Source organism: Bison bison, unplaced genomic scaffold (genome assembly GCF_000754665.1).
Source record: "Bison bison bison isolate TAMUID 2011002044 unplaced genomic scaffold, Bison_UMD1.0 scf7180017864309, whole genome shotgun sequence".
NCBI lineage: Eukaryota > Metazoa > Chordata > Mammalia > Artiodactyla > Bovidae > Bison > Bison bison.
This window is the reverse complement of record NW_011494881.1, coordinates 2541777-2568621: the sequence shown is the minus strand read 5'-3', so window position 1 is coordinate 2568621 and position 26845 is coordinate 2541777. Positions and strand designations below refer to the sequence as shown.

General features: G+C 37.9%; 1 protein-coding gene across 3 annotated transcripts in view; it reads right to left on the bottom strand.

Annotated features, from left to right (window-relative positions):
• The window catches only part of MYPN (myopalladin), a 107108-nt gene extending 88082 nt beyond the window's left edge, over positions 1-19026 (bottom strand). The window contains exon 1 of one of the 3 annotated variants that reach the window (XM_010852158.1): positions 18915-19026. In XM_010852158.1, the coding sequence (XP_010850460.1) occupies positions 18915-18931 (17 nt within the window). In that variant the 5' untranslated portion in view covers positions 18932-19026. Of the gene's footprint in view, positions 1-2238; positions 2292-18914 lie in introns of those variants that run through there. The other 2 variants (XM_010852157.1, XM_010852156.1) reach the window with 2 other exon arrangements.
• Between the last annotated feature and the right edge of the window lie 7819 nt (positions 19027-26845).

The following is a 26845-nucleotide window of genomic DNA, read 5'->3' as shown; positions in this document are numbered from 1 at the left end:
GTACTTGTTCAGAATATGAATTTGGAAAAAAAATTTAGCCCCATTATTTCAATCTCTGTGGAAGCCTGGGTCTTGAAAATTCAGATAAATGCAATTAACTGTTTCTTAAAAAGGTCATTCTTAGATTTGGGTAGCATAAAATACATTGGTTTAAACCTACTTTTCTTAAATCACCAACTACTTGCAGAATTTCTTCCTGTTCATTCATTCAGCAAATATTTATCTAATTAATGATATACCTAGTACCTGGTACCTACTACCTACTAGGTACCAGGTACTGGGTATAAAGCAATGCTCAGTTGTGTCCGACTCTTTGCGACCCCATGGACTGTAGCCTCCCAGGCTCCTCTGTCCATGGAAAATATACCGATTCTTGACCTCATGGTATTTACTAAGAGATTTTGGTTTTTCTTTTTTTACCTTTTTCAGTCACCTTGAGACTCTATAATATATTGAATAGACTTAAAATTTGTTTACTATGATCAAATCAGAAGCTTCACTACACCTTTTGTTAAAGAACCTTGAAATTACATGGACAGAATAAAAAAGAGTATTGAGAAAAACTTTAAAATAATCCAGGTCAAAAGAACAGTTACTGAGGAGGGAAGAAGGCACAAGAAGAACTGAGTTATGTGGATAGATTATTTTCATTACTGCATTAATCTAAATCGTCAATATACAGGGTTGTTTGCTCTCTTACCTAGTCCTGTTCTGAAATTAACCTACTTAATTGTATTTCTGCATTTTCTATTTATGTAGATGCCCCAAATATTTCTTTTTATTTAAAGAGGATTTTCTCCCCATTTATCCCATTCAGATCTTGAGGCATAATCAGTATAAGGACTACTAAGTCTTGAGTAGGGACAGGGAAAAATAGAACCTCTGTTTCATTTAGCACATAGATGTGCTACAGTTTGATCTTCCAAAGGGAAATGTTCACACACACTGCAAGTGAATACATTTCGACTTCCTTGCAAACTGTTCCATTATAAGCCTGATATCCTACCTTTTACCCAGGTATATGGAACACTGAGGTGGGAGGAGACCCATACTGAAAGATAAAATAGAGTTGGTTGGGCAGTGAAATTAGGAATTAATAGGAAGAAGTAAAATCCATTTTTAAAAAAAGTTACAAAAAAAAGAGACAAAGAATTTCTGAATAACACTAATATTTCTCCTCTCATTTTTACTGTAACATTTCGAATACAGATACTGTAAAAATTTTTTGAGCTCTTTGGGGGAAAAAGATGCATATAAATACTTTATATTATACCTTGCATACAATACATGAACCTTGTATTCTAGATTCTAGTTTTTAAAAGTTGGTTTCTGCTCGCAAGTAATATAATATAACTTGCATATCATCTTACATTACACCACAAACCTACTAGTTGAGATTTTAACAGAGTTTATTAGGACAAAGAATAATTCTTAAAGCTTAAAAAAATATATCTAAATCCAATACAGTTAAAAACAAAATTCATAAGTGTCAGGTAAATACAAGGTTACATGTCTTAAGCCTTACCCACAAAGTTGAGTGGCCCATCTAACACATGTGTTTATTGTGGTTTGAACATGATCCTGTGCTTGCCTTCAGCTGTTTTCTGAATTCAGTCACTCAGTTATAGAAACAATTTACTCACATTGGGGTGATCCACAGGAATGTCCAAGAATCTGGAAGATCTATGATAGAGGAAGTCTTCACTTGGAGAATAAGTGTGTAAGAATCTGTGCTAGCAGATTCATATAAAATTTTTGTGTTTGCTATTTTTCCAAATTGCTATAGATTTTTATCCTTTAAAAGAAATTTCTCACATATTCCAAACTTTCAATGAGTTTTGCTTAAAGTTCATGGACTTATATTGAGGTGTGTATCAGATGAAATGACAACAACCGTCTATATCTTATTTTTAAAGAACAGAGACATACATTACTTTCTAATCTTTGCTAATGAGAAAAACACAATAGAGATAAGTTCTTGACCATCCAAAACAATGTATGTATGGTAGATTATAGAGGGTCTTATACAAACATGATACAATGTAATTGAGAGCTACAGTTAAATCCTAAGAAATGTCTTTTTCGTCTCAATGGTACTGAAAACATTTGCTTAAAACTAAAACTAAAAAAAGAATTTAAAAAGCTGTAAGTTCAAAACCTTTCTAGTTTTACAAACTAAAAGCATTTTAAAAAACTATAAACAGAATACTTACTATCCTGAAAAGTAAATTTGATTACCTGTCCCAGGAGAAGGACCATTCCTATATCAATCAACCAGGATCATCCAAAGCCCAAATCTCACTGCCTAACTTGAGTCAGCCACAAAAGTAGCATGAAGGAAATGTGATACTGCCCTGCCAGAGTAATGAAGAGTATTTACAGGGTTCCGTGGCAGATCTTGGGACAGTCATTTAGAACAGATTGCTCTTTCGGATCGACTTTAATAACTCAGTCTGCACGGTGTTCTTAGCCTGGATTGAGGGTGGGGGTGGATAATGACTAAGATGACTAAGGAAATACACTTTCTTGATTTCTTCTTAGATGAATAGGATAATAATGATAACATTTAAAAGAACAGAATGTAAGGAATGCACAAAATATCCATGAGCAGGATGCATGTGACATGTGTAAACATCTTTACTTGATTCAAAACTGAAAGTATGGTTGACAGTTTAATTAAAGTAAATATGGGGAAATAATCAATTATTGTAATACTTAAATGTGTGCCCAATGTGGGGGTAGTTTAAAGCCTTACTATATGGTTTCCATGAAAGCACAGTAAGTCTTCCTTTACTCATGCTTTTGATATGGAGAACTTATCAACATTTATACTTTTAAGGAAGTATTATTTCCATGAAGAAAATCTGTTCCTAGGGTTTTTTTTATTTTAAAAAGAGGATCTATGACTAACATTAAGTTATTTAAGAAATCCAAGACAATTAGTATCAGGCATGTAATCCTGAGGTCTACAATTGATTCCTACTGGTCCCTACATTGATGTAATGCTTATATCAATGCACATAGAAGCTTATCATTTCAGTAGAATTAAGTTAACATTCCTTAACTGTTTGCTAGGCACTATGCTAGGCACTATGCTCTTTATGGACATTGTGCTTTTTAAAAATTAATTTTTATTAAAGTATAGTTGCTTTTGGATATTGTGCTTTATTTTACATATTCCTTCAACAATCTCTGAAGTAGGTACTATTAGAATTCTCATTTTATGTTTAAGAACCTGGGGCTTAGAAAGAAGTTAAAAACTTGCTTAGGGTCACACAAGGGATGAGTGACTGAGCCAGGATTCAACCTAAGACTAACTGTGCTCTTAACTACTGCACATATTTAAAAGTTCACATTTCTGTGGTACTTGCAAACATTTTTTTAAAGGGTAAAAGTGAGCATAAGACCTACTCTTCCTTAAGGAAACACATAGAGTTTTGTTTATAATTTTTCTAACAGAAACCAATGCTAAATTCTTTTGTATGACTAAACAAACAAGCAAAAAGAGAAAAAAACAAAGAAAAAAGAGCAAATGCTTTCAGAAACATTCTGTCTGCAATATTTTAGCTGAGAACATGAATTGATACATAGACCAAAACATGAGGCATTAATGCTGAAAGATAGGACATTGGAAGTCAGTCTGAATGCTTTGACAGACCTAATTTTTTTCTATTTACGATAATCATTTTGCTCAGACAATTTAAAAGCTTTGTTCTTTTGAAGGTAAGTTTAAATGCTTTGTGTTGTTTCTCAGCACATCAACATGGGTCGGTAATTTTTTTTTTACAAATTAAGGGTAGAAAAATAACAGTTGAAATATTTTCTCTTTGTAACAGTATCATAGAATATCTTAAATGCCAGTGTGCTAGGCTCTGGGGGATTCCACTCAAGATTCTATTTTTGGGCAGTTTGGACATCTCAGAAAGCTGAAACCAGAGTTCACTGTTCTTATGCATGACCTGAATAATTGCACTAACACTAGTTACCTGAAGGAAAGGAAATGGGAATGAACTTTTCATCCTAGTGTACTCTGACAGGAGCAGCCTTTATCTCTTAATTCAACATTCACAGCAACCCTGAAAAGGTATTGTTATTTGCATGTTATAAGAAGGAAGTGTGTCGTTAGTCGAGCTCAGTCGTGTCTGACTCTTTGTGACCCCATGGACTATAGTCCGCTGGGCTCCTCTGTCCATGGAATTCTCCAGGCAGGAGTACTGGAGTGTGTAGCCATTCCCTTCTCCAGGGGATCTTCCTGACCCAGGGATCTAATCCTCCCACATTGCAGGCAGATTCTTTACTGTCTGAGCCACCAGGGACACCCATGAGGAAACTAATACTTAAAGGAGTTTAGCTTTACCAAAGTTACCCAACCGGTGAGCTACACAGCTGGTTGAAGTCAAACCTAGGCCTCTTAGTTTTAAATGTATTCTTTTTTCATTGGCCTCCATTGCCTTCTAATGAAGAGTAATTATACAGGCTAGTTAAAAAATCAGAAATCACCCAATGAAGGAAACTTGCTATTGTTTTCATATGTATCGATGGAAAAGGATTATTAAAGTTATCACTTTGATTTTAGGGACTTGGTGTTTATTTAACAGAATCTAGAAGAGAACAGAAAAATAGCATATGACTAAGACTTGGACTGTTCACAAAGACGACTCAATAAAATTGGTTGACTAAAATAGCAAGGACTAATACACATTTCTGAGAAGTTATCTGATTACATGAAGTCTATCAAAATGAATTTGTATTTTATATCCCTATTCAAGTTCACGTTTTTATTTGCATAAATGGACTTACTCATTTGGTGTGTCTTGTGTTAACAAACTTCCTATCAAATAAAGGCAGTGTACTTTAATAGAGGAAGACCTGGAAAACCTTTTTTATTTTGCCTCTTCACCCAATTGTTTTTCATTCCAAGCTGAGAATGGATTAGTTAAAACCTAGTCTAATCAAGAGGTCTCCCATTAATATCCTTGAAATCCTCTTCTTTCATCTTCTAACCCAGACAATAAACTTTAATTAAAAATATGGGTGAGGGAAGTCCCTGGTGATCTAGTGGTTAGGACTTGGCACTTTCATAGCCATGGGCCTGGATTTGATCCCTGGTCAAGTAACTAAGATCCTGTAAGCCACATGGTACAGTAAAAAAAAAAAAAAATGTGGGTGATAATGTCAATAAAAGGAATAAACAAATATATAATGTCAAAGGGGAATTAAACACAAAAATTTACCCCAGAGTAAACTGAGCTGGGAGTAAATCTTTTTGTAGTCAGCCCACTGGCCAGACAGTATTCTGTAAATTTCAACTTGGAATAAGAAATATCTTAGTATAATCAGAAATGTGATCATCTTGATCCTGTAAAATATTAATAGTCTTTCTGGTCTGATCTGCCACTCTTCTACACAAATCCTTGTCTCCAAAAATTTCAGGAATATTTCCTTGGTTTATCTTTCCTTCTTGCCTTTATCTTTTCTTCTTTCCTTCTTTCTTATCTTTCCTTCCAAATATTATGTAATTAAACAACTAGTGATTATAACATTTCTTATATTGCTGAATTACACTGAGTTTTCATTTATGCATTTATGCTTTATTTATTTAACTAGACCAGCCCTTGAGAATTGAAGCCATAAAAAATTTTTATGTAGGCCACACAATTTCAATCTCAAGGCATGGCACAAAATAGTCACTTAAAAAATATTTGTCTATAGCATGCTATAAAAATAATGTATTAATTGTTGAGTTGTCCTAAATTATTTACACAATTCAATAAATATTTAATGAATGTTTATTGTATGCCAGAAAAGATTGAATGACCAAACTCTCAGCAACATTAACTGATTTGGTTGTCAAAAACAATTACATTAGTTTAACACAGAAATATTATTAAGCATCAATTCAAATGAGAAAAGGAGCTAAAAATATTTGGATGCTCTTTGTGTACCAGTCATTGAGTAAGGAACTATATGTGATTTGGCTTAGTGGATGCTCACATTCCTGAGCTAATTGATACGGGCGACTTTTGCTTTTGGAAAAGGATTGGGGCTGTTGACAACTCCCACCTTGCCCTAGAGTTCTTCTATAGGTGCACCATAAGAGGCACTGTCATACTTTTGCATCCTCCTGAACTGGCTTACCACTATTTTTCCTGCCCACCTTGGAACAACCTTTGTTTTACATCAGGTCTTTACTTTCTGTCCAGTCCTTTAGAATCAAACTCTTTTCTGCTTCTGTAGACTTCTCCTTTCTGTTTTGAACTTTAAAACCCTACTACTCATAGATAAGAGGCAATTTTGTCCATTCTTATGCCCTGTTTTTTGAGATTCCAGCTCAAGTCACAGACTGAGTTGCCTGTGAAATAGAGTACAACACATTTAAAACACACATTTATTCTCTAACATAGATCAAGATTTCAACTATTTGTGACTGACTGCAAATTAGACTTATTAAAATGCAGATAAACCAGAATGGATTACTCAGCTTTCTGAGTGATCCTAGCTGACCCAGCCCAGTGACCACACAAAAGCTTTATCATTCATATTTAATACATAATTTAATGCAACAACCCATTCTAAAGGAGATCAGCCCTGGGACTTCTTTGGAAGGAATGATTGTAAAGCTGAAACTCCAGTCCTTTGGCCACCTCATGCGAAGAGTTGACTCATTGGAAAAGACTCTGATGCTGGGAGGGATTTGGGGCAGGAGGAGAAGGGGATGACAGAGGATGAGATGGCTGGATGGCATCACCAACTCGATGGACGTGAGTTTGAATGAACTTCGGGAGATGGTGATGGACAGGGAGGCCTGGCGTGCTGCAATTTATGGGGTCGCAAAGAGTTGGATGCGACTGAGTGACTGAACTGAATGCAACAACCCAGGAAGTATGAATCATTATCTCCATTTTATGGAGAATGAAACTGAAAAAATTGTACACTACTGTGGGTTTTGCAAATTCAAGGATCTGAAAAAGTCTCAAGAGGTATACTTTGAGATTGTCCAAGGTGTTCTATATCATCATCCTCTTTTTATAGAGGAGGAAAACGAAAATCTGGAGAAGGCAATGGCACCCCACTCCAGTATTCTTGCCTGGAAAATCCCATGGGCAGAGGAACCTGGTAGGCTGCAGTCCATGGGGTCGCTGAGTCAGACACAACTGAGCGACTTCACTTTCCCTTTTCAGTTTCATGCATTGGAGAAGGCAATGACAACCCACTCCAGTGTTCTTGCCTGGAGAATCCCAGGGGCGGGGGAGCCTGGTGGGCTGCCGTCTATGGGGTCGCACAGAGTCGGACACGACTGAAGCGACTTAGCAGCAGCAGCAAACCGAAGATCGGAGTAAAAATTTGCTCAAGGCCCCTCAGAGCTGTGATTCACACCTAAGTCTCTGTGTGCTAAGTCCTTCAGTCATGTCCAGCTCTTTGTGACCCTTTGGACTGTAGCCTGCCAGGCTCTTCTGTCCATGGGATTCTCCAGGCAAGGATACTGGAGTGGGTTGCCATTTCCTTCTCCAGGGGATCTTCCCCAACTAGGGATCGAACTAGTGTCTCTTAAGTCTCCTGCATTGGCAGGCGGGTTCTTTACCACTAGTGCCACCCTGGTCAGAGAAATACATTGAGCACTTCCTTGATGGTACAGTGGATAAGAATCCACCTGCCAACGCAGATGACTTGGTTTTGATTCCTGGTCTAGGAAGATCCCACGTGCCTGTGAGCCACAACTACTGAGCCTGAGTGCCTAGAGCCTGTGCTCCGCAACAAGAGAAGCCGCCACAATGAGAAACCCCTACTCTCTGCAACTAGAGAAAGCTTGCACATAGCAATGAAGACCCAGTGCAACCAAAAATTTTACAAAAAGAAAAGAAATCGAAGTAACCATAAATAAACAATTCTCTTGGTGCATCTCTATCTGCAAATTACTAGACATAGTGAAATTAGGCACAAGAGACTGTATCTTAAGGAGATGTTTAGCTACCATTTTATCTTTTTGAAGTTATTTACAATCATGCTTTGGTTATTATGTTCTAATAACTACATAAAACAACACCACTTTTCGTGAAGTTCGTCTTTATTATGATTATTTTGTATATTGGAAAATGAAACACTAGAATTGGAAAATGAAACACTAGAATGGGCTGCTGCTGCTAAGTTGCTTCAGTCGTGTCGGACTCTGTGCGACCCCATAGACGGCAGCCCACCAGGCTCCCCGGTCCCTGGGATTCTCCAGGCAAGAACACTGGAGTGGGTTGCCATTTCCTTCTCCAATGCATGAAAGTGAAAAGTGAAAGTGAAGTTGCTCAGTCGTGTCCGACTCTTCTCGACCCCATGGACTGAAGCCCACCAGGCTCCTCCATCCATGGGATTTTCCAGGCAAGAGTACTGGAGTGTGGTGCCATTGCCTTCTCCGATTAGAATGGGCATGTAGATGTAAATCTGCAGTAAAACCCAGATCGCTAAGTTTACATTATTAATTTAGTTTAACAAGAGCTTTTAGGGGGGAAATACCCCAAAGTTTATCTTTTAGCAAAACTGAGAGCAATAAATATGTGTTAAATGAGTCTTCGAACATGCTTGTAATAACTGAGTATGGATGGTGACTGAAAGAAGCATAAAAAGTGATTCTTTTCTATTTTTAGCTGGTGATTATGGCAAACAATATTTTACTGTCTTAAAACTTTCTGTGAGAACCAGATTAATTTCTTTTATTCATTAAAATAATCAAATTGCTCATGAACTTTATTTTTAAGTTCATTTATCTCAGTATACTTAAATGTTCCTTCCTAGCTACTATGCGAAGTCTCATGAAATGGAGCCTCAGATTAAAAAAAAAAATTCTTATCTGCTTTTTAATTTTGCATGAAGAGTAGGTGGAAGAACTCAATTACTATGTTAACAAAAAGAGGCAGCTGGATTGCCTATTTGGTGACCATTCACTATGTTTATATTGGGATGGAGTAGTAGATAGGCTTTTATTTGACTTAATTCTCTCTATTAATTTAGAAACATTAAGGTCAGAGGATGCTTCCAAGTTCAGGTAATGTTTCGCTCAAACAATAACAACAAAAAATAGGTGAACATTAAAACATTGTAAAATCAAGGTCCTTTTTATTTTTTTCTTGGTTGCATCTCACAACATGTGGGATATATTAATTCCCCAACCAGGGATCCAATCCGTGCCCCCTGCCTTGGAAGTGAGGAATCTTAACTACTGGACTGCCAGGAAAGTCCAAATCAAGGTCTTCAAGTATCTTAAAATCAGAATAAGGAATGCATGTGAATCAAATTTAAGAGCGATCCATTGCCTCTTTTCAGAAACAAAGAATAAAAATAACTAGCACAGAAAAGTGAGCAGTTTTTAAACTGAGACATTGATATGTGCCCTGTTTGATTTGAACATAGAATGTTTAAACTTTGATCAGTGGTATGGTAAGATGTTAAAAGAAGTCAAATAAATGCTATAATTAGGCAGAGAGATTGTATTTAGAGCTAGATTCTACCTCCACTTATTATCTGAGAAGCCGTAGGCAAGTTATTTAAGTTCTTTGTGCCTCAGTTTCCTTATCTCTAAAAATGAGGGAAATAATAGTACCAATCTCATGGGATTGCTGTGAGAGTTAGGTAAAGACTCTTAGAAGAATACCTGGCTTCTAGCAAGTGGCCAGTAAATGTCAGCTATCATTATTACCATTCTTATCATAAAAAGATGTATTTTAAGTAAACATCTTTTAATCTGGCTTGTGAAGTCACAGGGAGTGAAGTGTACACAATTGGGCTGAGCTGTAAACTCTAAGGAAAGGCCAAAGGCTGAATGGGCCACCGAGACTGATGACTCAGACACAGCCACAGTTCAGGTTTCCAGACTGATTCAGTCCTTGGCTTCTGTCCTGACGCTGACAACAAGAATGCCAATTAGTGCCAAGAGTGATGAGCTTTTTTTAAAACATGGGTGTTATTCATTTAGAGATTCAAATTAGATCACTTACATCTTGTATAGGACACCAATAGTGATCAACCAAGTTCAGGTTTAAACCGATGACATGGAGGTAAATGCTTCCCATCTAGTTACTGTGCTCCTGAACCATCTGCTTCTGAATTCTAAATTCTCAACTCAGCTACTGCCAAGGGGCTAAACATAGCTAAAGGGTTTAAATTATAATTTGATCTGACAACCCAGGTATCAAACAAGCCTTCTTTAGCCAGATAAGTAGAGTGGTGACAAATATCAGAGCAGTATATCCACTCTGTGGTATGTGCTTTATGACAGGAAATAATTGAATTTATTGGTAAATATTTTATTTTTTATCAGATCTAGGAAAGGATATTAGCATAAGATTAGTATAAAACTTTAAGTTGACAAAACTATTGTTAAGGTCAAGTGATTTAGAGAGGAGAAATCTAGGGAAGTGAGGGACATTTTAGTGTTCCCATGATCCTGAATAGTCTAATAGACTAATTTTGAATGTATATAAACACCACATGGAATAAAATAAAGAAGACTTTTTTTTTTTTAAGTCGCTTCAGTCGTGTCCGACTCTGTGCGATCCCATAGATGGCAGCCCACCAGGCTCCCCCGTCCCTGGGATTCCCAGGCAAGAACACTGGAGTGGGTTGCCATTTCCTTCTCCATAATGCTGCTAATGATAACGATGATGAACTGGGGTAGATGTCAAATACAAAGAGCAATGATGTTTTTAATACTTTTATTTAAATGAACTTTTCTACTAACACTACATTTGAAAAGTGTTTTATTATTTTTATTAGCTATTTCTCATCAGAGTCCTGTCAGTAGATCTGCTTTAATACTCACATTTTATATGTGAGGAAGCTGACATAAAGAATAATTAACTAGCTAGAGTTACATAGCATGTCAATAACTAAAAAAAAACAAACCAAAAAACAACCTGAATATTGTGTTTTTATTTGAATAGATCACTATTTATTGTATTTATCTTTAAGTTTTAGTGAACTGTGTCCACATACATAGGATAATATGATTTAAGAATTATTAGAAATATTAGTTGATTTGTATATATCATCTTTTACCCATCTGTGGATCAACTTCATACCAATAAATGACCTGTCTTAGCATAATTCTATTCTATTTTGACATTGTGAGAAAAGGTCTTAATCAAAAATTTATTTTGAACTTTGATCTCCAGGTTCCTATTCTTTTTCAAAAACATTATTTATTTTTAATTGCAATGACCATACAGTTCTGTAGCATTAAGTTCATTCATGTTGTGCAACCATCACCACCATCTCCAGAACCATCTTCAGAACTTTTTTTCATTTTGCAAAACTGAAACTTTGCACTAATTAAATAATAACTCCCCATCCCCCTTTACCTCCAGACCCTGGCAACCACCATTCTACTTCCTGTCCTTATGAAGTTGATTATTTAACAGTTCAATAGGGAAACTATTTAATAGGGAAACCTATTATGAACATTCAAACTTGTTTTGTGTTCTTAAAGGAAGCTTGGGGGGAAATTCCTTAAATTGTTCATTTCTGATTAGTCTTGGAAGTAAGATTTGAGAAGGTTCCTGCCTTGAGGGTCTATGTTAAGCTTGTTCTAGGTATTTCTGAGTTTGTAGAGTTGTGAAATGGCTGGTGTGTCAGAAGTGAGGCGGGGAACAGGCGGGGCATTGGTCCAAAGAGTGTCCAAACCGTGACAAGTCTCCTAGAATTCCTTGCCACGAATGCCATCAACTGGGACATTGGGCAGCACTCTGCCCTCGGGACCCAAGAGCCTCAAGGTCAAGCGCCAAGCCTACCCTCTTGATGATTCAAGAGGACTGAAGCGTCCCGCTCCAGCCAGCCCGCCTGTCACAGATGACCATCACAGGGCTGGAGCCAAGGGTGCAACTGGATGTGGCAGGTAGGTCCGAGAATTTCTTGGTTGACACAGGGGCTACCTACTCTGTCTTGATCTCCTACTCCGGAGTCTTCTCCTCCCAAACCTGTACCATTTTGGGTGCTACAGGAAAAGCAATTACTAAAAGATTCACCCAAGCACTTCTTTGTTGCTGGGATGGACAAATATTTTCCCACCAGTTTCTGGTGGTCCCTGAGTGTCCTACCCCCTTATTGGGAAGATATATACTCACTAAACTGGGGACCACCCTTGTGATGGGAAGTTTTTCAGCCCCTAGAGCTCTCCAGCTCCTGGTTACTACTGAAGAACCCATTACACCTTCAATAGAGAGGGACCAAAAACTATGGGAAGACAAAATTAACCCCTAGTTGTGGGACCAGAGGATTCCTGGACAAGCCCACCAAGCTGAACCAGTCATCATTGTCCTCCGAGATCCCACTCGGTTTCCTAATTGGAAACAATATCCTCTCAAAAGAGAGGCTCGGGAGGGACTACAGCCTTTAATAAATAAATTCCTTGCTTGTGGGCTATTGATCCCCACCAGTTCGCCATGTAACACCCCAATCTTTTCAGTAAAGAAAAAAGACGGAACCTGGCGACTGGTTCAACATCTCCAGATCATAAATGAAGCTGTAGTCCCCCTCCATCCCACAGTACCCAATCCCTATGTAATCTTGGGAGAAATCCCACCCAGTGTCAAGCGGTTTACAGTCTTGGATCTCAAAGATGCATTTTTTTGCATACCACTGGCTAAAGAATCCCAATACCTTTTTGCCTTTGAGTGGGAAGCCCCAGGAGAAAAACACCAACAGATGATTTGGACAGTATTACCTCAGGGGTTCAGAGATAGCCCCCACCTGTTTGGACAGGCCCTTAGCCAGGACCTCCTAGATCTGGACCTGGGACCTAATGGGAAAATATTACAATATGTAGATGACCTACTAATCTGCTCTCCAGATGAGAAAAGTGCCCAACAACATGCAATTCAGGTTCTAAACTTCTTGGCAGAAAGGGGATATAAAGTCTCCCGTGCTAAGGCACAGATGGTCGAGACAAAGGCCACTTACCTGAGAGTTCAGATTACACACGGGTCCAGGAGGCTGTCCTCTGATCGGGTACAAGGAATCCTCCAGTTGCCCTCCCCCACGACTCGAAAACAATTGTGAGCTTTCCTGGGGCTAACTGGTTATTGTAGAATCTGGATACCCAACTACGGTCTAATTGCCCAGCCCTTATATGAAAGCTTAAAGGGACGAAATGATTCAATCCCACTGATGTGGGGAGCTCCTCAAAAGAAGGCAGAGGCTACACTAAAACAGGCCTTAACTCAGGCACCTGCCTTGGGGTTGCCAGACCCAGAAAAAGCATTCCAACTTTATGTCCATGAAAGAGAGGGAATAGCCTTGGGAGTGTTAACTCAAAGGTTGGGATCTAAGCCCCAGCCTGTAGCTTACTTATCCAAGAGGCTCGATCCAACTACCCGAGGTTGGCCCCCCTGCCTTCGAAATCTTGCAGCTATTGCAATCGTGATAGAAGATGCTTTAAAACTCCTTTGGGGGCAAACTAACTATTTTTTACCAGCCACCAAGTAAAACAACTCCTAAATGGGAGAGGCCATTTATGGATGTCTGATCAAAGAATCCTCAGATATCAAGTAATGCTGATGGGAAATCCAGGCCTCACTATATCCCCTTGTGAGGTTCTTAACCCAGCCACCCTCCTCCCTACCCCCAAGGGCTCTCTCCCCTTTTACTCTTGTCTAGAAATCTTGGACCACTGGACAAAACCCCAAGAGGGATTGTCGGAAGATCTTCTGACCAATCCTGAGGAAATCTGGTACACTGATGGAAGCAGCTTTGTCTTGGATGGAAAAAGAAGAGCTGGGTCAACCAGCTACAACATGCAGTGCCAGTTCAACAAAGATATAAAACTACAGCTGACCACGGAAAATATCACACACCCTTGGACACCGCTATAAGGACTCTGAGGATTGAGACTAGCAAGAGGGGGAGGCCCAATACCCCTCGCCGTCTCAGTTCAGCAGGAAGTAGCCAGAAAGACCTCGACGCCCCTATTCCCAAAGAATTGGGCCTCCCATCTCTTGAGGGGGGAATGTTAGGTAGGTAGAATAGGGAAAAGGAGTCCAAAATGGCAGTGGCTAAAAGACAAGGAAGGTCAAAGGAAGGTCCGAAGACCAGAGTGAAGACTTCAGGCAGAACAAACAGCACTCCTGGCTAAACCCAATTTGCATAGGGCAGGCCCAGGTGGAGGAAAAAACATATAAAAGGAGGAGCCAAAGCGCTATCTCACAGACTCTCTCCCGCGTGCGTGCGCTCTTTTCTTTCTTTCTCTCTCTCTCTCTCTCACTCTCTCTCTCCTGCTATCTTCTAAATAAAATGGAGCTGTAACACTGATTTGCCTAAGAGCTGTAGCACGGTTTGTCCAAGACCCGAGAGCTGTGACGCGCCAAGGGCTTTAATGTCCGTCGCTCCAAATCTTTGTTGTGATGAGACAAAGAACCCAGGAACATACACTCACGTGACACAGTTCTGTAGCATTAAGTTCATTCATGTTGTGCAACCATCACCACCATCTCCAGAATCATCTCCAGAACTTTTTTCATTTTGCAAAACTGAAAATTTGCACTAATTAAATAATAACTCCCCATCCCCCTTTACCTCCAGACCCTGGCAACCACCATTCTACTTCCTGTCCCTATGAAGTTGATTATTTAACAGTTCAATAGGGAAACTACTTAATAGGGAAACCTATTATGAACATTCAAACTTGTTTTGTGTTCTTAAAGGAAGCTTGGGGGGAAATTCCTTAAATTGTTCATTTCTGATTAGTCTTGGAAGTAAGATTTGAGAAGGTTCCTGCCTTGAGGGTCTATGTTAAGCTTGTTCTAGGTACTCTGAGTTTGTAGAGTTGTGAAATGGCTGGTGTGTCAGAAGTGAGGCGGGGGCCTCCATTCTGCAATCTGACTTATGGTTGGTTCTCCAACCATGCCAGTGCCCAAGATACTTCTGCACACTATGGCAAGAAAGAGTTATTTGCGTGTACTGAGTTTCATGTCTCATGTCTTACATCTTTACACAGTTACAACCACCTATGTTTTTTTTCTTTCATTTGTTTTCTTTGTAAGTTCTAATGAACAGGACTTAGTAAGATTATTTTAGGGCAGCATAATTTACATATCACAAAGGAAATTTTATTTGTGATAAAATACTGCTGGCTATATTTCTATAGCGTAGTTTTGTAAAGATGTTTAAGTCATTTTATAATACTGCTGAAACTCCAATACTTTGGCCATCTGATGTGAAGAGCCGACTCATTGGAAAAGACCCAGATGCTGGGAAAGATTGAGGGCAGGAGGAGAAGGGGGCAACAGAGGATGAGACGATTGGGTGGCATCACCAACTTAATGGTCATGAGTTTGAGCCAACTGTGGGAGATAGTGAAGGACAGGAAGCCTGGCGTGCTGTAGTCCACGGAGTTGCAAAGAGTTACACATGCCTTAGTTACTGAACAACAAAAATAATACTTAAGAGCAAATACAGTGAACCCAAGCAAAGATGAAAGCATTGGTTTCCAAGTCCTACTGTGACTTTTTTCCCCTTTGAGGTTTTTAATTAAAGAGTAAAATTTTAACTAGTTTAAAAAAAATTAGTTCAATGAGAGAGAATTGGTTCAGTTCTGAGACTTTGAAGCCCATACTTGTATATACCTCTTTAAAATACTCATTTTTAAAGAGCAATAACATTTGTATAAGATTTTAAAAAACCCAAAATAGTCTTCAAAATAGTATTTGTAATATGACCCTGTTTTTTTTTTTTTTTTTATTCTGGAGTACAGTATTCTAAAATGTCAATTGGTTATAACTAGGTGGTAGAACTGTGGAAGATTTTTTTCTCATATTTTTCTTAGCTGTACTTAAAAAAAAAAAAACTTCTAATAAGGGTGTATGATATTTACAAAAAGAAAAAAAACTGTAAAAATTGCCCACAAGGCACACACACACACAAAAGCATCAAGGCCATCAGTAGAAAAAAGAAGTATAATTTGACTGTAGCCTAACTGATAGTATCTACCTACCTACCTATCTATCAAATGTATGTGTGTATATAAATATTTATATCTATATCTCAGAAGATGCCCTGGAAGAGGGCATGGCAACCCACTCCAGTATTCTTGCTTGGAGAATCCCATGGACAGAGGAGCCTGGTGGGCTACAGTCCATAGGATCCCAGAGAGTTGGACACAGCTGAAAGGACTAGCACATATCTATATCTGCATCTATATCTGAAGAGATAATTGGAATGACAAGTAGGAAAGGGAAGTCAAAGAGGAAAGAATCAGCAATGTTCATCCAAGAGAGCCTTTTCTGCTCCTGATGGTGGTGTTGGCAACTCAAAACAATACTGCCAGGTGCTATGATCAATTACTTACCTTGGTGCAACAGCATTCTCATGCAACAGCATTCTAATTTCAATTGAATTTTTTTAAATAGACTTCTTTTAAATAAGTTGATAGAAGAATATGACATTTAGTTTGCTCTGAAGTCATCTTCTCATTGTAAATTAACAAATTGGAATTTTGGATGCCACAGCATTCTAATTTCAATTGCGTTTTTTTTTTTTTTTTAATAGACTTCTTTTAAATAATAAGTTAATAGGAAAATATGACATTTAGTTTGCTCTCAAGTCATTTTTCTCACTGTAAATTAACAAATTGGAATTTTGGATGCTGCATTACTTGGGAGTTTGGTTAATGTAAATAACCTTGCAAAAGGACTGGATCACTATAAGAATTTCTGAAAAACAAATTAAGTTTCTGATCTTGGATACCTGAGGACCAGACAATGGAACCTGGTGATTTCATCAAGGTAATTACAAGCAGCAAGATCTAATGATAGTCAACCAACTGAACCTCCCTAAGAAGGAGTCCTATAATCCAATGTGTGACCTTTAGTATGAAATACACAAAAGGCAGGTGTATCTTGGAGATCCTGCCATAAGATATTTCCACAATATGAACGATGGGGACGGCATTTTAGCTATGATCCAGCCTATCTTTCTTGGGCTGGAGTTGTAGATAAATTGAGGACCAAAGAAAGTAAGTCAGTTATTTAAGATTGCAGTTGATATCAGCTCAGACTTGAAATTATAATTGGTGCCTCCTAGTCCAGCAAATAAAGCTATTTTCCATAGCCTTTATGAAATAATATCACAGCTGTAAAATGCACACATACCTGACTATACCTGCCTTTCCTATTTTAAAAGGTATTTATTGAGTAACTAGTATGTTCAAAGTAGTCTGCTAAGTTTTCTTCAAATCTGCTCTATATGTTTTATAATATGAGTAAATGTTTAACACCGGGAGTAGGATAGAGGAAAAAATATGATTGTTTACCAAGAATCTAATATCTGCCAGGCACCGTTCACCTGACATCTTATTTTCATTTATTATATGATTAAATTCTTTTCAATAATGACAATTTTTATTTAATAATAATCTTGGATTATTATTATGGCCTGATACAGTGAAGTACATTCATTTAGGGTATCACTAGAGAACTAAAACAGAAGAGGTTCTTTTCTCTCTTGCTATACACCGAGCTCCCCAGCTGCCCCCAAAATAGCTCACAAAAGACCACTATGCCTGATCCCATTTATATGAAATATCCAGAATAGGCAAATCTGCAGAAACAGTAAATTTGTGGTTGCCTAGGGTTGTGGGTAAGGGGAGTGTTGGAAGAAAAGAGGAGGTGACAGCTGTTGAGTATGGGTTTTGTTGGAGAAGACGATAAAGTATCCTAAATTGATTGTGGAAATGGTTGTACAAGTCTGTAGATATGGTAAAAACCACTGAATTGTATACTTTAAATAGATGAATTGTATGGTATGTGAATTATATCTCAAGATAGCTGTAATTATTTTTAAAGTTCTGCATTTCTGCTGTCCCTTCAGATCAATCCTGAGATACCCTCTTAAGAGAATGGAGGGTTTTACAATTAATGAGTAGTAAGAGTCCCTTGGACTGCAAGGTGATCCAACCAGTCCATTCTAAAGCAGATCAGTCCTGGTCGTTCATTGGAAGGACTGATGTTGAAGCTGAAACTCCAATACTTTGGCCACCTGATGCAAAGAGCTGACTCATTTGAAAAGACCCTGATGCTGGGAAAGATTGAGGGCAGGAAGAGAAGGGGACGACAGAGGATGAGATCATTGGATGGCATCACCAACTCGATGGACATGGGTTTGGGTGGACTCCAGGAGTTGGTGATGGACAGGGAGGGCTGGCGTGCTGCGGTTCATGGGGTTGCAAAGAGTCAGACACGACTGAGCGACTGAACTGACTGAACTGAACTTCAAAAAAATAGATAATGTAAAAATGAATTCCAGCACAGAAAATGGGAACTTACAGAAAATATGATGAGTGATAGATAAATACTATAATTGGGAATAATTCACATGACATAAAGTAAATCACTGATCTAGTTCTTTGTGAAACAACAACACAGAAAATCTTGGCCTCCTCCAGGATTCTGTTGTCTGTCTTTGACCAATTCAACAACTCTGTACTTCACCTATGATCAAAGAACACTGTTGCCCACCGAGTCCTATTTTGGTATCTCTAATCTTTCCTTTTTGGCTCTGCTCTTATCCAGTCTTTAAATGTCACTTGGGAATACTCTTTCCTTATTGTTCTTCCACCTGGTTTTACAAATTTCCTAGGACAGGCTCCTCCCTTTATTCCAACAAGGTAGGAGGTAAGGAAAAAAAAAAAAACAGCAACAAGGTTAGAAAAAAAACAGCACCTACATACCCCAGAAAGCCCTAATTCAACAAGGTAAAAAGGGGTGGTTCAGATGAACAGCTTGGATGAGGATGGATACAAGAATAGGTTTATCGCTCTCTTAATCGTTAGATTCCTGGAGGTATCTCTTTACTAGGTGATATTAAATCGTTCAATTTCTGCCCATTCCCTTAAGAAATCACTTGCTTTACCTCCCAAAGTGAGTTCTGAAGAAGCACCTTACCTGGCACAAACTGTCATGGATCTCTACAGGCTAAAGAGGGTTCCACTGGGGCTCCTGGTCCTTCACCTCACTTGTTGAGTGCAGGGAAATCTGCTGTGGCTTTCCCTCCGTGGGCTTGCCCATCCTGCTAATTTTAGGCTGCTTCCTCATGCGGCTGCCTTGGGTATCAGAGCATGTGGCTCCCCTCAGAGGAGCTATTTTCTCCTCCAAGTCTCATTTGTTTGTTACAACTTCTCTCTCTTCTCCTCCCCAACCCAACTCTGTATAACTGAGCTATTTTTTAGCAGTCAGTAAAATATCTTCCAGAATTATACTTACTCTAATCTGAATTTACCTGAATTCTAGGGACTAAGGAAAACTTCTTATGTTAGATTTTAGTGGTACTTCCTAGTAGCCAGATTTCCACATCATGTTTATCTAACAAACATTCACTAAGTTTCTACTGTGAATAAAGGTATTAAGTCACAGGGATACAGTGATGAGCAAAGCACGTCTGTATTTCATTTATGTAATTTTGATAACAGATCTATCAAACTTCCACTGTATTCCATGATCTCTGTTAAGATGTGAGAATAAAAACTTAATAAAGCAGAGTCCCTGTCCTCAAGAGCTAATAAGATGTTTCAATATATAGACAGATTCAAAGAGGAGGGCTTATAAATTCCTTAGTTTTTATATAATGAATAAAAATTATATCTTCATATATATTATAGGTATAATCAAACAAATTGTTCATTAACTAAGAATAAATATACAAATGCAGTGGACAAAATGGATATGCTAAACATTATCTCAAGTTTCTCCTTTCTATATCACTAGCATTTTCTATATCCCTCTGAGTAACTTTCCTGGTGGCCGAAGGTAAAGAATCGGCCTGCAACGTGGGAGAACTCGGTTCAATCCCTGGGTTGGAAAGTTTCCCTGGAGAAGGGAATGGCAACCCACTCCAGTATTCTTGCCTGGAGAATTCCATGAACATAGGAGCCTGGTGGACTATAGCCCATGGGATTGGAAAGAGTTGGACACTGCTGAGTGACTATCAAGTCACAAGTCAAGTCTGAGCATCTGGCTACTTTGCGGAGCCAGAGAGATTGAAGAACCTGGAGAAACCATTTTAGGCAATCAAGGCATAGATGATGCTTATCAATATAATAAGACACACCTAAATACATGCAACTTAAGATTTTATTCTACTTGAACAGAATGAGAATGAACATATCCATCATTTATTTATATATGTAGATAATTGGCCCTGTAGAAGTTCATGGTCTTTACATGTTATCTATATGAACATAACTAAGCTCCCCATATTTGGAAAGAGGTCCTTAGCACGTTGTTGGGTAAAAATAGTTTACAAAGGTCCAAGATCCTCTGGGGTAACATACCAACTTCTATGTCTGTGCAACACACTTAAGAGGATGAAAAAATATCACAGTGATGTTCAATAAAAATTATCAGTGTCTATCTCCTGAGGTGGTATTTCTGGTATTTTCTTCTTTATATTTTACCAAATTGTTTAAATTATTAACAATAATCATTAATATTTTAAAATCTATTTTAATTTTTTCTTATTTAAAAAATTTTATTTTTAATTGAAAGATAATTGCTTTATAGTATTGTGTTGGTATCTGCCATACATCAACATGAATCAGCCATAGGTATACGTATGTGCCTTCCCTCTTGAACCACCCTCACACCTTCCACCCCATCCCACCCCTCTAGGTTGTCACAGAGGACCTGTTTGAGCTCCCTGAGTCATACCTTTTCCATATGGTAGTGTATATGTTTCCATGCTACTCTCTCCATTCATCTCATCCTCTCCTTCCCCAACCCCTGGTCCACAAGTCTGTTCTCTGTGTCTGCATCTCCATTGCTCCCTGCAAATAGATTCATCAGTACCATCTTTCTACATTCCATATATATGTATTAATATACGATATTTATTTTTCTCTTTCTGACTTACTTCACTCTGTATAATAGACTCTAAATTCATCCACCTCATTAGAACTGACTCAAATGTGTTCCTTTTTATGGCTGAGTAATACTCCATTGTATGTATGTACCACAACTTCTTTATCTATCTGTTGATCAACATCTAGGTTATTTCCATGTCCTAGCTATTTTAAATAGTGCTACAAAGAACACTGGGGTACACATGTCTTTTTCAGTTATGGTTTCCTCAAAGGTATATGCCCAGTAGTGGGACTGCGGGGTCATATGGTAGATTTATTTCTAGTTTTTTAAGAAATCTCCATACTATTCTCCATAGTGACCGTGTCAATTGACATTCTCAACAACAGTACAAGAGGGTACCTATTTATCCACATCCTCTCCAGCATTTATTGTTTGTAGATTTTTTTGATGATGGCCATTCTGACCAGTGTGAGGTCATAGCTCATTGTAGTTTTGATTTGCATTTCTCTAACAATGAGCAATGTTAAGCATCTTTTCATGTGCTTATTAGCCATCTGTATGTCTTCTTTGGATAAATGTCTGTTTAGGTCTTCTGCGGAGAAGGCAATGGCACCCCCACTCCAGTACTCTTGCCTGGAAAATCCCATGGATGGAGGAGCCTGGTGGGCTGCAGTCCATGGGGTCGCTAAGAGTTGGACACGACTGAGTGACTTCACTTTCACTTTTCACTTTCATGCATTGGAGAAGGAAGTGGCAACCCACTCCAGTATTCTTGCCTGGAGAATCCCAAGGACGGGGGAGCCTGGTGGACTGCCGTCTATGGGGTCATACAGTTCGGACACGACTGAAGCGACTTAGCAGCAGCAGCAGCAGCCCACTTCTTGATTAGGTTGTTTTTCTGGTATTGAGTTGCATGAACTGCTTGTGTATTTTGAAAATTAATCCTTTGTCAGCTGTTTCATTTGCTATCGTTTTCTTACATTCTGAGGACTGTTGTTTCACCTTTTTTATAGTTTCCTTTGCTGTGCAAAAGTTTCTAACTTTAATTAAGTCTCACTTGTTTATTTTTGTTTTTATTTCCATTACTCTAGGAGGTGGGTCATAGAGGATCTTGGTGTGATAAAATCTATTTTAATTTTTTAAATGAGAATTTACCATACAAAACACATTTAATTTTAAACAGAATAGTTTTATGTTAAGTGAAAGAAACCATCTTATTCAGTCTCCCTATTTGTAACTAGGAAAAGGATGATAAGGTGTTTCATCCTTACTGTAGATTCAGTGTATAATTTTATTCTCTGATGATGCAATACTTAAAAAAAAAACGCTTTCCAAACTAGGAATAAATTCTAACGTTTACCAACTCATACTATTTCTATTTTATGGTCAACACTCTGAGCGCTTGCAAACAGGAGCAGTTTGAAAGACGCTCTTTGGAAGTTAGCTTGCTGGGTAAAGCTTCCTTTTAAAGATTGAACAGATGAAGTTTGTTGAAAGTGAGCAGCACAGAATCCTTCAGTTCACCTCTTAATATCCCTATGTTGACAAAGAGTAATTTTTCTTCTCTCTCTCTCTCTTTAAAAGTAAAATAGCAGCTTGAACTGCATGGCATTTTTCTTGGGCAAACATTTCTGTCATTTTAATGCGGTTAAACTGTATTCAGGCAATGTGGAGGTGGCAACTATAATTTGTCTTCTAGGAACACTCTGTCCTTCCTAGTCACTACTGCTCAACTGTTCTTTAGGCTATCAGATCTTACACTGAGCATATAAAAATACATTTTCAAACCCTAATGAAAACCTGTCCATAAAAATGTCTGTGTGTTATCTATTTCTAAATGCCAGTTATTTTGGCAATCTATTTCATTTTTCCAAAAGAAGCATGAGTAGCAGTATACATTTTTTTAAAAATTTGCAATCAATATGTATAAAAGTTATCTGTATGTTGGCACCAACAGTTGGTTCTAGAGCACAGAAGTTCCGAGGGGTAGGGGAAGAGAATGGAGTTTAAAAAGCTTTTCTATCTCCTTACTTTTGTGGCCATGTGTTGTCGGGAATCCCCTGGCAGTCCAGTGGTTAGGACTCTGTGCTTCCATTGCAGGAGCCGCTGGTTTGATCCCTGGACAGGGACCTAAGATCTTGCATGCCACAAGGCCAAAAAAAAAAAAAAAACCAAACAAACAAACACATTGTCAATTTTCCGTGTAAAAAGTGATAATTGAATAAGATGCATAGCAAGTTTGTTTCCTTTATATCCTTAGTTTACAAGTTATTAATAAAAGATTCTATAGATGAGGATACTCACACTGTGGTTGATGTCTAAAAAAGAATTAGTACTGTTAATTTGACTAAAACCTGTAGTTACCATTAGTTTTAGCCCTGATCCTATTTGAAGGCTGTAAAGCATTCCACTTAAAAATATACATATATATGTGTGTGTGCATATATTTATGTTTGTGTATACATAGAAATGTACAGTCTCACTCTTTGATGTGATGAGGGTTATATTGCTGATTTACTTTGGTATGGAACCTGGCACAAGGAAGAAAATAAAGCAAACTTTCCAGATTTCATATTTCTGACAGCTGAATTAGAACTTTTCAACCTCAGATATCTTTATAAGACCCTTTGAAGTCAGTAGCAACAAAATAGCTTGATTTGCAACCCAAAGTTTGACCGTTAAGCTCTAATAGTTGAGATTTCTTCTCTTTGTTGCTATTTTAATTGTTTCCTTTAAAAGAAAAACAGATAGACTTAAAAGATTCATATATGTATAGATTCTACACTTAATATTGTATTTCTTTTGTGATGCTCATTATTAATTAGAACTTACAGCATTCTCATGATTGCTGTGGGATAAAATTAATTTAAAAGCATAGTTTATCATACAGTTAAAACTTTTTTAAAAAAGGTTTTTATTTTTTACTGCCCACACTGCACAAAAAGAAAAAAAAAAAAACCCACAAATCAGTACAGTCATTTTGAGCACTCTCTCTGTTTAGAAAGTATAGTAACTGGAATAATCATGCTGTAATTTCAAAGGCATGGACACATCCCCACATACTGGTCAATAGCCACATTACATGTGATTTTTTTCAGGCTTATGCCTGTTTGAATGCCAGTTGAATTCTTGTAATAAGGGGATAGAAAACAGAAAGAAATTATAGAGAATTATAAAAGAGAGCATTTAAAAAATGTTTCAGGTTGTTATAATATGATCATTACCACTGTTTCATGCTGGGATACTGAGAAGGAAATTGGAGTCAGAATGTAAATTTAGAGCGGGAAATGAGATTAGTATAAATGTGAGAGTGAAAGTTGAGAAGGATTCTATAATAAATATCTAGAATTATTATTCTTCATGTTGTTGATTAAGTGACATATAACATATAATATTATCAAGAAAACTGTTTTGCTTGCATCTATTAAAAAGAGCAAATTTCTTCTGTGCTTTCTCATTTATGTGGCAGAAGAGAAATCTTTCTTTCAGCTCACTCATTTCAGGGCTAGGTCCATACCCAGTAAGACAACATTAAGGACTTTTAAAATGCAATTCAGAAGGAAGAAAAAAATTTATGGGCTGAATTCTGTCCCCCTCCTCCCCAATTGATATGCTGAAATCCTAATCTCCAGTAAGTCAGAATGTGACTGCATTCTGAATGTGGAGATAGGGCCCAACCCGTTACACCTGGTGTTTCTATAAGAAGAGACTAGGACAGAGAGAATGCACAGAGGGAGGAATGGCCATGTGAACACCCAGGGAGAAGGTAGCCATCTGTAAGTTAAGAAGAGAGACCTCAGAAGAAACCTGCCAAGACCTTGATATCTAACTTCTCGCCTCTAGCATCATGAGAAAATCAATGTTATGGCAGCCCTAGGAAACTAATATAGGAATACACTCTTGATTTTTCATACTTAAGGCCAAAACAGACCACTTCGTTTTTCCTAGTCAAGATTTGTTCTTCTTCCCTCATCAGCCATCCTCATTGTGGTAAATGTCCTCAAGTCAGAAAGCTCCTAGTGGCCCAGTAATCCTCCCATTCCCTGATCCCCTACAAACCATCCATCCCAAATCTGTTAATTCTATTTTCAAAGGATGTTTTAATATAAATTAATTCATTTTTATTTTTGGTGGTGAGCTGAGGCTACTCCTTGTTGTGGTGCACAGGCCTGTCTTTGTGGTGGCTTCTCTTGTTACAGGGCACAAGCTATACATGACATATATAATATAATAAATAGAATATTATACACTTATGTATTATACACATGAATATCAGGTAGTGATAATAGACATAAGAGAAAATAAAGCAGGGTAAGTTATAGAAAGTGAGGGGCTGGTTTTTTGGGTAGGGTGATCAGGGAAGACTGTGGAGGTAATATGACTGCAGAATTGAATGAAGGAGGTCAGGTGGTATACAGCACAAGCAATATGGCTAGATGGAAGGGAGCAAGGGAAAGAGTGGGACAGGGAGCAAGGGAAAGAGTGGGACAGGATGAACACCTATTTCTCAACAGTCTGAGCATTTTTTTAAGTGAAAATAACACAAGAGGTAAAACATATTTTACTTTTGTTCTATACTAAAATTATATCATTGTGATATGGAATGCTTTCCCAAATGTTCTCTTACTACTGGTAGTTCAGGAGAGGTAATATTAGTAATAGTAAAACTGACATTTACAAAACACTGGCCAAGTTCAAGGTATTGTACATGTTATCTTATTAAATTCCCACAACCTAGTGAGGATTATTAATTTCCCCCATTTATAGAAACTGTGACTGAGAAGTAATTTTCTGTAAAACAGACCATTAGTAAATGTCTGTAGGTATCTTTGGGAGGATAGAAGGACAGAGGTCTGAGTGGCCTGTAGGTTCAGGCTCTGAATCCAGACAAACCAGCACCACAGCCCATACTTACTCATGATCAGTTACTCATGCTGCTTTTATACAACAAATTTATATTATCCTACTAACCTTCTGACCCTATGCTTATTTCACTTTAAAGGTAATCACAGCCTTTTTTCTGATATCTTACCTCACAGTTTCATAGATTTATAAGGTTAAAAGGGACATCTACAAGTCTATTCCACTTTCTACAAGCAAGATCTATATTGTAAAATATTGTAGAGATGCATCCACATAGCAGAGATAGCTGTCCACCAATTCGTGCTCTCTTCTCTGGTATAAAGTAGTACCTGAAACTCAGCAGAGGTTGTTTCCTAGTCCCCTTGCATCTTGGTGTGTATTTTTTCCTAACATTATGTGTGCAGATGTGAAGTGGTATGTGGCACCTCCCCAGACAAAAATCACCCCCCCCCCACCACTTTGTACTTCTTATTTGGTATTGGGGGTAGGTATAGCCAATTAACACTTTTGTGGTAGTTTCAGGTGAACAGGGGAGAACTTGGCCATACATACACATGTATTCCATACATGTATCCATTCTCCCCCAAATCCCACTTCCATCCAAGCTGCCACATAATGTTGAACAGAGTTCCATGTGGTATACAATAGGTCCTTGTTGGTTATCCATTTTAAATACAGCAGTGTGTACATGATCATCCCAAACTCCCTAACTATCCCTCCCCCCTCCATACGTTCCTTTTCTAAGTCTGTGACCAGACAAAACTTTTAAGAAGCTCCTGGTGCCCTCATCTCCTGGAGCTCCTGGAAATTAGTTTTCACTCATTAGGAATACTCAGTGGAATGTTTAAAAGGTAAAAAAACTCTTACCACATTAGGACTCATATTTAGTGTCTATTTGTTGCAGCATCTGTTACATACCTTGAAGACTCAAATCCCACAACTTCCCCTTTAATGATACATTCAGAGACATAAAGTCCTGAAGGTTAAAAGACAACAAAAGCCCTACAAGGGCAATGAAGCTATCAGAATAAGAATTAAGTATGTTTCATGAGCATCATTACCACTCCCAACATTGAAATTATGCTTTCTTTGTTTAAGTACCTTATAATTTTTACTCTTATTTCTGTAATATACAGAACTAAGGTTGTGGGTTG